This window comes from Ooceraea biroi, chromosome 13 (assembly GCF_003672135.1).
Source record: "Ooceraea biroi isolate clonal line C1 chromosome 13, Obir_v5.4, whole genome shotgun sequence".
Taxonomy (NCBI): domain Eukaryota; kingdom Metazoa; phylum Arthropoda; class Insecta; order Hymenoptera; family Formicidae; genus Ooceraea; species Ooceraea biroi.
This window is the reverse complement of record NC_039518.1, coordinates 3,484,504-3,495,647: the sequence shown is the minus strand read 5'-3', so window position 1 is coordinate 3,495,647 and position 11,144 is coordinate 3,484,504. Positions and strand designations below refer to the sequence as shown.

The 11,144-nt window shown below is 42.4% G+C and overlaps 1 protein-coding gene across 1 annotated transcript; it reads left to right on the top strand.

The window, feature by feature from the left end:
* Window positions 1-4,768: 4,768 nt before the first annotated feature.
* LOC113563259 (alpha-catulin-like) lies at window positions 4,769-10,872 on the top strand. The gene is made up of 3 exons (XM_026974653.1): window positions 4,769-5,101; window positions 5,219-5,461; window positions 10,489-10,872. The coding sequence occupies exons 1-3, from the start codon at window positions 4,784-4,786 to the stop codon at window positions 10,843-10,845; spliced, it is 918 nt and encodes a 305-aa protein (XP_026830454.1). The 5' UTR covers window positions 4,769-4,783; the 3' UTR covers window positions 10,846-10,872.
* The last annotated feature ends 272 nt before the right edge of the window (window positions 10,873-11,144 follow it).

The following is an 11,144-nucleotide window of genomic DNA, read 5'->3' as shown; positions in this document are numbered from 1 at the left end:
AATGCACTGTCCACTCTGCGCTATTTGTACACTGCGGTTAATTGTATCACGCGACGTTGACCAAACAGATTAACATGCTCCGATCGATCGGGCAAATACCGTAATCGTTGGTAGTTTTGAAATCAAACACCGGTGATACCGCACCGTGGTATTCCTCACGTCTCCGATCTAGGTGCGATGGTAAATAAGCCGACGTTTCCCTGGCGCAACATCGATAAATCCATTTTTTACGCCAGCGAGTATATCCAGTCGAACAATAAAAAAGCTTCCGGCGCATCGGAGCCGCGAGGGAGCGATTTTTATCATGGAATGTCGCTTGGGAAAACGCGGTATAAATTTACGGATGTACTTTAGCAGTCTGGACGGTAGAGAGACGGTAAAAAGGCGGACAGAACCGTCGTAAATATTGATAAGAGAAGTAACACATTGGATTTGCGTTGGCTGCTGAAATCCGCGCAAAATTGCGCGAGCGAAAATCACCTGCACAAACAGAGATACAATTAACGCGAAGAAACATAAGATAAATACCGAATCGATTTAATAGCGCGGGTGGTAAATGCGGGTAAACGATCCGCTAACGAGTAAAGTTGGCGATTCATTAGTCACATTGATCGCCAGCTATGTCTGCGTTATCACGGTTATCGTAAACCGTCATTTCGCACTGTTTGCGTTCGCAATTTGACGACGTCCGCCGATCAGCACGAAACCACTCGCACCACCAATGCGTGTCCGCCGATATGCATCGCATAAAGAGAGTAATGTTCTTTCAACACATGGATGAAACTTTACAAATGTAAAAGCGCCATCTTTAACATTTGTTATCTCAAATTTGGCGCCAAACGTCAGTATCAGGTTAGGTTAGTGTGATAGATGTATGTTCGCTCTTCAAATGTCATATTTGTTTGTTCAAATATCTTCATTAGTTTTATTGGTGAATTCTTTTTTATAGAACTATGGAAAAGTCCAAAATTCGTGTGATTTATGAATATGAGTTCCGCCGTGGAACCACAGGGGTCGGAGACGGCTCGTAATATCAACGCTGTATTTGGTGAAGGTTCAACTACTAAAGCAACGGTGGGCAATTGGTTCAAAAACTTCAGAGATGGAGATTTCAGCCTCGCTAATGAGCCACGTGGAAGACCAAAGACGAAGGTGGATAATGATCACTTGAGAGCCGTAGTAGAGTCCGATCCATCTCAAAGTACACGTGAATTGGCATCGATATTCAATGTTTCCATACCCAACATATTGGTTCATTTAGCTGCAATCGGTAAGATAAAGAAGTTGGACAAATGGGTCCCGCACGAATCGACCGATGCGCAGCAGGCGCAACGTCTAGAGGCTTCCCTTTCTTTGCTTTCCCGTCACAAAAATGAATCTTTTTTTAATCGAATTGTGACCTGCGATGAAAAGTGGATACTCTACGACAATCGTAAACGCTCACATCAGTGGTTGAACGCTGATGAACCACCGAGACATCACGCGAAACCCAACATTACACAGAAGAAGCTTATGGTGACTGTTTGGTGGTCCGGGTCAGGTGTTATCTACTACAACTTTATGAAACCTGGTACATCGATAACGGCTGAAGTATATTGCAAGCAACTGGACGAAATGATGCAACAACTTGCTATTAAACAACCGAAATTGGTCAATCGGTCAATGGCAATCCTGTTGCATGATAATGCTCGACCGCACACTGCACGACTGACCGTGGCAAAGCTACGAGAGTTGGAATTGGAAACTCTCCGTCATCCACCATATTCACCAGATCTATCACCTACCGACTATCACTTCTTCCGGAATTTGGACAACTTGTTGGTGGGAAAATTGTTCAATTCTCAACAGGCAGTCGAAACAGCCTTCCGCGACTTCATCGATTCCCGTACTCCTGGCTTCTATAGTAGAGGCATAGACCAACTACCACTAAAATGGCAGAAGTGTGTAGATAACACGGGCGCATACTTCGATTGAAAATAAATCATGTCCATGTGCCAAAAAATGCAAAAGTTTATGTTCTATTTGTAAAGTTTCATACTTAATGACCCAATAGAATGATGTTAAGGATATTAAAGATATCTCATACATCGACAAGATATAATAATTTAAACAACGTCTTCGATGTGCCGCTTAAAATTCAGGAAATTATATCAATTCAATAGTGTAACCACAAGAGAACTTTTCTGTTTCAGAACAACAGAAATATATCACGATGGGCGAGATCAACAAATCTCGTGTATAATGACAGAGATTCAGGAACAGTATCATGATGTCGATTCGATCACACCCTTACTGCTCATCGAAAAGGAAATTACTCATTTTAAGGGACGAAAGTTCCCTTAATCACGCGAGCCAGCAATGCATAATTATTCTTTCAATATCATCGCGTGCGAACGGAAACTTACGAAGGCGGCGATTACCGCAATTGATACGCATCTACTAGGGAGGTTTACTTTGGCTTTCCGAAATTTCACGGAATTTCGTGACGGTGATCTACAGCTGCTTCCTCGCACGTTTCGCACCCTCGCATCTGCGTAACAAATCGGGACAGAATAACGTGGCGTGTTCGCCGATTAATCTCCATCGCAGAAAAATGGCTCTCTTCACTGGTGGCCAGGAAGAAAATCAAAAACACCGACGTCAATCTCCCGTTTGACATGCCTGCACCGCCTAGTGAATCATGGAGGAGCGCACTTTCGGGACACGCATTTCTGCATCCGAGCAATCTCTCGAAATGCAATCCACCGGATGCACCGAGATACCAATATCGAGGCCGAGCTCGACGCGCGCCATGCTGTATGCGCTACGTTGCGCTTGGAAATGTCTCACCGAGGACCAAAACTTTTCGAGGCGCAGACCCTTCCATCGGCGAAATTATCCGCTCGCCTGTTCGCGTGTTGCACGACCGTTAGCTGATTCCCGCTTTGTGGTAATTACGGTAACCCTTTGATGATTAACCAAACAAAATGCAAATTTCAAAGAAGAGAAACAGCGCTCGTTCGTGTTTACCTTCCTCTCTGTCGTGCTTTGTGATAGGAAGTTACGTGGTATTTCAAGCAGCACTGTGGAAAACGTGGTTTTGCAAGGGCGCACAACATTTTCGACGAGAACGCGAGAAGCCGATCGATTATTTGGTCATCGAGCACGTAGATTACGTGAAATCGTACGGAATCGGTGTGCTCCAACCACTTCTGAAATTAGGTCAAGATCTCTACTTATACGTAACAGTTAGCCAGTGTAAAACGCTATAAGGATTCCGTATCAAGCTGGCTGATCTTACAATGCTAGCACAGCTTTGCTAAATCGCTTCGATGGAGGAATATAGGACATTCTGCCCTCTAAAAGAGCAATATGGAGTGCAACGCACAAACGGGAGACATTCACTGCGATATCTTTACATAAAATACCCAATTTTCTTTAAAAATCTTTTCCGCGAAAGATATACTAGATATCTTAGTTATGCGCTTTATAATCTCAATAATTCCAGTAATTTTGAAAATCCTACCGAGCAATTAATCATTTAAGAGGAGCGACGAAGACTCTCCTCGTTAACTCGTGAGCAAAGTATTTATCAAGTGAAACTATGAACAAACTTCCACCGAGAGGTATGAGCGAGGAGGATAATTTGCTGCGGCCTATGAGAAAAGTTGAAAAACATCGAGTTGATGAGAAAACTATCCAGAAAAGCGAAATTAACGAATAAATGATTGAATGGAAACATGCCATGCGGACGATGGAACGTTAAAGGCAATTTATGTTATAAATGGAGGTGGATATTGTTTCGCTTGATTGTTCGGAACGAGCATTTTCCTGCACATTATTGCATAAAGTACAGAGAAATAGATTGATGATTATCTATCGCTCCCCCATCGATTCTCGTCACAGCGCAGTGTGCAGTTTAGGATATCGTGTGCCCTTAATAGCGACGAACAATTAATACACATCGGCAATAGCCGGCGGTGATATTGTGTCTCCCACTAACGGCTCTAATTCAGGAAATAACTATTTAATGGTACAGTGTAACACTCCGTACATCCTCCCGCGTCTCACGCTTCAAGTGCTTCCGATCGATGACGTTATTATTAGAAAACGTTGCACGTAAGTGCGTCTTGGAAAAGAAAATTCTACTCTCTCTGTTATGTTTTCTATTCTGTTTTTAATCTCGGTATCACAGGTACATTATTATACAGGCTCTTATTATCTAGTTAATCCAATTAAATATCGACCATGAGGAATTATTTCTGTCAATCTTTTTATACGATTCTTGAAATAATGAACTATTTAAGAAGTCTCGAAAGAGCGCAGTTGATAGATTGAATGAACAATGATTATTTAAGGATCAACTCTTTGTGACGTGCCATATGTTTCATAATACGGCCGTCAGCTTCGCCTATGCACATCATTTCTTATCGAATAATTCAATGCTGCTGTTGTCTAGTTGTTCAGACGACCGACAACGAGTGAAGTGAACTAGCTAATTACGGACACTTAAGAGCGTCCAATTATTCACAGTTGCTGTTACTCAGGAGGAGAAGAGAGAGGGTATGTGTGTCGAGAAAGGCCCGTTCATAATTAAATCAGTTACTCCGATTTTACGGTGACACACGGTAAAAAAGGCGCGATGTTTAATTCATCGGCATTCCCGTCTGCCACGCGCTCGCTCGGAATTCGTCCGATCGATCTCCCCCCCTCGAGAATTAACTCTCCCGCCGCGAGATTTAGCGGACGAATAGACTTGACACATACTCCAGTGCCTGCAGACGTGCCACGTTCAAATTGGAGGATGCAGCAGCCTGACGATCGATTTTGCATTACGGTTGCAGGCTCGGCGATCGAGAAGTTATGCGAATGTGCCTTGGGGGACAGCCTGGCCGACCGAGGCTCCGTCGTGAGAGCTGCCAGATGTCTTCTGGGCTCGGTGACGAAGGTTCTCCTCCTGGCGGACATCGTCGTGGTCAATCAACTGCTCCACGCCAAGGATAAGGTCGCCCGCAGTCTCGGCCGGCTCGAGAGCGTCTCGAATTTCACCGAATTCGTCAAGGCGTTCAGCCAATTTGGAGGCGAGATGGTCGAGCTGGCGCATCTAACGGGTGATCGTCAGGTGAGATCCTTCTCCCGCAATTCGCGTCTATTACAGCTCGTCGCCGCACGTGCGCGCGATTGGCTTACACGGCGCAATCGGAATTTAATTAAACGCCCGACGTTTCTCATCTTTCAGAACGATCTCAAAGACGAGAGGCGACGCGCGCAGATGGCCGCGGCTCGACAGGTCCTGGAGAGGAGTACCATGATGTTGCTCACGTCCAGCAAGACGTGCTTGAGGCATCCCGAATGCCCGTCCGCGAAGGAGAACAGAGACACCGTTTTTTGCCAGATGAGAAGAGCGATGGATCTGATACATTACGTCGTGAAGGATGGTGTGCTGGACTGCAGCGAGTCGCAATCCTACTCGAATTCGCAGGTAAGCGCCGTCTGTTGCGAGAGGATACTCGAGTAGAAACGCCCACAAAAGAGGGAAACGTTTTTCCCTGACTTGATCGCGTTTAAGGGGGGAGCCTGCTTTAGAACGTTGAAAATAAGGTATAATTTTACGAATTTTTTTGGAGAAACTATACAGCGGATCATTATTAAACTTTGATGCATTTATTAGTGCATGTTTAAAGATAAAAAAATTATTTTTTGATTTGAATATATCGCCTGTAGAGGTCGTCCTGGAGGCATCTTAGTGCAGCCGGCATTGTAAATTGGCGAGCATTCTCCCGCCTCCAAATTTCATCCAAACTGAAAAATTGAAATATTTTCTCGTTATTTATGAATTCCCATCGTCGATGAACCTTTAATATTCATAAAAACATTAAGTTAAACAATTATTTTTGCATGAAAAAGTTCAAAAACTTTGCCTAAAAATCGTACTTTTGTGTTCTAAGCTTCACCATTTTGGCACTTTTCAACTTTTTTCTTCTCTCTTTGGTTCATCGACGATGGGAATTCATAAATAACGAGAAGATATTTCAATTTTTCAGTTTAGACGAAATTTGGAGGCAGGAGAATGCTCACCAATTTGCAACGCCGGCGACGCGGCTGCACTAAGATTTCTCCAGGACGACCTCTACAAGCGATATATTCAAATAAAAAAATAATTTTTTTATCTTTAAACATGTACTAATAAATGCATAAAGTTTTATAATGATCCGCTGTATAGTTTCTCCAAAAACAATTCGTAAAATATACCTTATTTTCAGCGTTCTAAAGCAGGCTCCCCCCCTTAATCCCACATCTTGGCTAATACTGCCGACGATCGGAACGTCTGTGCTCCACGCCAAGGCCGCTCGAGGTATCGGAGAGTGTCTCGCAAAAAACCGATTTTTGCGAAAAGATGATAGCATTTCGCGCGATCTCGGTATTAAGGGGGGAGCCTGCTTTAGAACGTTGAAAATAAGGTATAATTTTACGAATTTTTTTGGAGAAACTATACAGCGGATCATTATAAAACTTTGATGCATTTATTAGTACATGTTTAAAGATAAAAAAATTATTTTTTTATTTGAATATATCGCCTGTAGAGGTCGTCCTGGAGGCATCTTAGTGCAGCCGGCATTGTAAATTGGCGAGCATTCTCCCGCCTCCAAATTTCATCCAAACTGAAAAATTGAAATATTTTCTCGTTATTTATGAATTCCCATCGTCGATGAACCTTTAATATTCATAAAAACATTAAGTTAAACAATAATTTTTGCATGAAAAATTTCAAAACCTTTGCCTAAAAATCGTACTTTTGTGTTCTAAGCTCCACCATTTTGGCACTTTTCAACTTTTTTCTTCTCTCTTTGGTTCATCGACGATGGGAATTCATAAATAACGAGAACACATTTCAATTTTTCAGTTTAGACGAAATTTGGAGGCAGGAGAATGCTCACCAATTTGCAACGCCGGCGACGCGGCTGCACTAAGATTTCTCCAGGACGACCTCTACAAGCGATATATTCAAATAAAAAAATAATTTTTTTATCTTTAAACATGTACTAATAAATGCATCAAAGTTTTATAATGATCCGCTGTATAGTTTCTCCAAAAACAATTCGTAAAATATACCTTATTTTCAGCGTTCTAAAGCAGGCTCCCCCCCTTAATCCCACATCTTGGCTAATACTGCCGACGATCGGAACGTCTGTGCTCCACGCCAAGGCCGCTCGAGGTATCGGAGAGTGTCTCGCAAAAAACCGATTTTTGCGAAAAGATGATAGCATTTCGCGCGATCTCGGTATTAAGGGGGGAGCCTGCTTTAGAACGTTGAAAATAAGGTATAATTTTACGAATTTTTTTGGAGAAACTATACAGCGGATCATTATTAAACTTTGATGCATTTATTAGTGCATGTTTAAAGATAAAAAAATTATTTTTTGATTTGAATATATCGCCTGTAGAGGTCGTCCTGGAGGCATCTTAGTGCAGCCGGCATTGCAAATTGGCGAGCATTCTCCCGCCTCCAAATTTCATCCAAACTGAAAAATTGAAATATTTTCTCGTTATTTATGAATTCCCATCGTCGATGAACCTTTAATATTCATAAAAACATTAAGTTAAACAATTATTTTTGCATGAAAAAGTTCAAAACCTTTGCCTAAAAATCGTACTTTTGTGTTCTAAGCTCCACCATTTTGGCACTTTTCAACTTTTTTCTTCTCTCTTTGGTTCATCGACGATGGGAATTCATAAATAACGAGAACATATTTCAATTTTTCAGTTTAGACGAAATTTGGAGGCAGGAGAATGCTCACCAATTTGCAACGCCGGCGACGCGGCTGCACTAAGATTTCTCCAGGACGACCTCTACAAGCGATATATTCAAATCAAAAAATAATTTTTTTTATCTTTAAACATGTACTAATAAATACATAAAAGTTTTATAATGATCCGCTGTATAGTTTCTCCAAAAGCAATTCGTAAAATATACCTTATTTTCAGCGTTCTAAAGCAGGCTCCCCCCTTAAATCGGTTGCGGGTAGAGTAATTGTACATGTGGTTCGCGAGCGTGCGAGATGCTATCTTTTTCTAGCAGCCATTAATTTCTTCGACCTTCCGCGAACGACGTTAATTCACGAAACGGCGAACAATTGCAGAATAAACGTTAGAACAGTAGAGTAATTACCCACGAGGACATTTTCTCGCAAGTCAGGAAACTTGCCAAGAAATAATCGCGATTGCCAAATACGCGGGCTCCCAGGCGCTCATATCCTCATTGTTCTGCTGCATCGAACACGCATATATTCGTATCATGAAGATCAGAAAGAGAGAAGACCGTGCGCGGTAAAATGTTTCCGAAAGCTTTGGACGTGCTCCAAAGAGCCTTCGTCCGCCAAATTGTGATTTACGAAGCGCTCCCTAATGTGCAATTTAAACGACCTTGGCTCTCGCATGCCCTTGCAGAAGTTGTAAACGAGATATCGATACGATCCCGTCTATACCATCAAAGTTCGAGAAACCATAAATAACGGCGCGATGTCTGGCCTGGCACGTAATCGATAAGCGGCGGTCCGAAGATGCTAGCGGAGGAATCAGTATGTCCTACGAATATCAATTAGGATCGCAATGTATACGTAATCAATTGCTGACGCTATTGACACGACTCCGAGAAACTAAGGATTTACTGGAGGCGCCTTCCACGTGTCCATGTGAATTCCAGTTGATCTGTTCCTTCCATCGGCGCCCTTCGTTAACGGTACCGGATATCGAAAATGTTCTCGATAAAACTGAATTAAGGGGGGAGCCTGCTTTAGAACGTTGAAAATAAGGTATAATTTTACGAATTTTTTTGGAGAAACTATACAGCGGATCATTATAAAACTTTGATGCATTTATTAGTACATGTTTAAAGATAAAAAAATTATTTTTTTATTTGAATATATCGCCTGTAGAGGTCGTCCTGGAGGCATCTTCGTGCAGCCGGCATTGCAAATTCGTGAGCATTCTCCTGCCTCCAAATTTCATCCAAACTGAAAAATTGAAATATTTTCTCGTTATTTATGAATTCCCATCGTCGATGAACCTTTAATATTCATAAAAACATTAAGTTAAACAATTATTTTTGCATGAAAAAGTTCAAAACCTTTGCCTAAAAATCGTACTTTTGTGTTCTAAGCTCCACCATTTTGGCACTTTTCAACTTTTTTCTTCTCTCTTTGGTTCATCGACGATGGGAATTCATAAATAACGAGAACACATTTCAATTTTTCAGTTTAGACGAAATTTGGAGGCAGGAGAATGCTCACCAATTTGCAACGCCGGCGACGCGGCTGCATTAAGATTTCTCCAGGACGACCTCTACAAGCGATATATTCAAATAAAAAAATAATTTTTTTATCTTTAAACATGTACTAATAAATACATAAAAGTTTTATAATGATCCGCTGTATAGTTTCTCCAAAAACAATTCGTAAAATATACCTTATTTTCAGCGTTCTAAAGCAGGCTCCCCCCTTAAACGAACGATAACGAAGAAAGATTAACAGCGCTAAAATTTAACAGCGACGCGGCCAAACTATGATGATGAAAAAAAATAACGAGAATTGGGAGCGAGATACGCGATAGAAAGTAGCGAAATCGACGATAAATGAAACTGCTGAATTTCACATTCACTCGCGGTGGAACTGAAACGGGCCACTCCGCGTCGGACTCATTACGTTCGAGTGGTATCATTGAAAAGTAGCTTCACGTGAAAAAATTACGTAAATCATAAATTATCTGCGCAACGCAGCTGTTCTCTTTCTCTCTTTCTCTTTATCGACATCAGGTATAGCGTTTAAAATTACAGCGCAAAGAAATCGCGGGTAATTCGCGACATCGTTGGCGCGGATCGCGGTCTCGAGTTTATAAAGACTCCATCCGATTGTTACTTCAGGAGTGGTTTTTATCGCGGCAATGGGGAATCGTCGCGCCATAAGTGGCGCCGGAACGACCATCATAAAGATGGCGACGGGTTATCCGCGTCGTGCCAAATTGTACGCTCGCATTTGCATATCGGTTCGCTTCGCGATGCGGCTAGATTTCTTTCGGCGTCGAGCACGAGACGAGGATTCTTCCCACGTGCCTCGCCGAAAGCTTCTCGGTCCCCTGAAGGAGCAACGCGGTCACGATGAACGACCTTTAACTGTGCTAGAAAAATATATAACCACCCTTGTATTTTACACTTAAGTACTACCACTTCGACATAATCGATTTTGAAGTGATTGTAGATGATCCCCGGCCAAAGTGGAACGCTCCGGAGCGTGATGTCTCTCTAAAATCTCTCTAAAAACGATTCAACACCAATCTCGCGTCACACTCACGCGTCGTCGTTAACATTTTCCGATATTGTAGATTTACGTGACACGTGACTGTGCAATTTGTTCTCGCTTAAAATGATTGGAAGCTCGGATCGTTGCGAGAAGATTCCTTCGTGCATAAAATGTACCTCTCTTTTACGAGCACACGATTCGCCGTTACTTGCAGAGCCCGCAGCAGGAAGACTGGGACAGCAGTACCGTTTGCTCGGCATTGAAACACTTTGAGAGGCTCGTTGAAACAACGAGGATGACTTTACTGGAACCGGGCTGCCGCGGGACACTCACGTCCGCGCTCGAAACGGTGGTCGAGAGGACGCAAGACTTCACCGACAGCGCCTACACGAGTCACGAGCATAGAGAGAACATCCTCCTACTTTGCGACCGCGCGAAACTGGAGCTCAACACACTATTACGGATCGGCAATAGTATGGTCAGTCGAACTCTCGATTTATCTCGTAAGGAAAGTACGTTATTCAATAAGCACGCGCGGGAAACACGATTTGCAGAGACAATATCTTATTAGGGGTGTGATTTAGTTTTGAGGGTTTTTTTGCTCAAAAACGCATGTATTTAAATATGATAATGAATGAATACCTTCATCAAAATATTTTCCTTCCTTTTCTATAATTTTTTCCCATCTTTCTGGCAAGAGATGACGATAAAATGACTCTTCTTTTCAGTTGACCCATTCGTCGACGAATTTTCGCACTTCTTCCAAATTATCAAAGTGTGTATCCTCTAAAGCGTCTTGCATCCACTGGAACAAATAATAATCGCATGGAGAATACGCGGGGTGCGGTAAGACTTGCCATTCGAGCTCTA

Excerpts from the sequence above, each read along its gene's own strand:
- LOC113563259 (XM_026974653.1), top strand. The coding sequence starts at position 4,784 with ATGCAGCAGCCTGACGATCGATTTTGCATTACGGTTGCAGGCTCGGCG. Across the intron at positions 5,102-5,218 it reads ATCTAACGGGTGATCGTCAG|AACGATCTCAAAGACGAGAG; the intron begins GTGAGATCCTTC and ends CTCATCTTTCAG. Across the intron at positions 5,462-10,488 it reads AATCCTACTCGAATTCGCAG|AGCCCGCAGCAGGAAGACTG; the intron begins GTAAGCGCCGTC and ends CGTTACTTGCAG.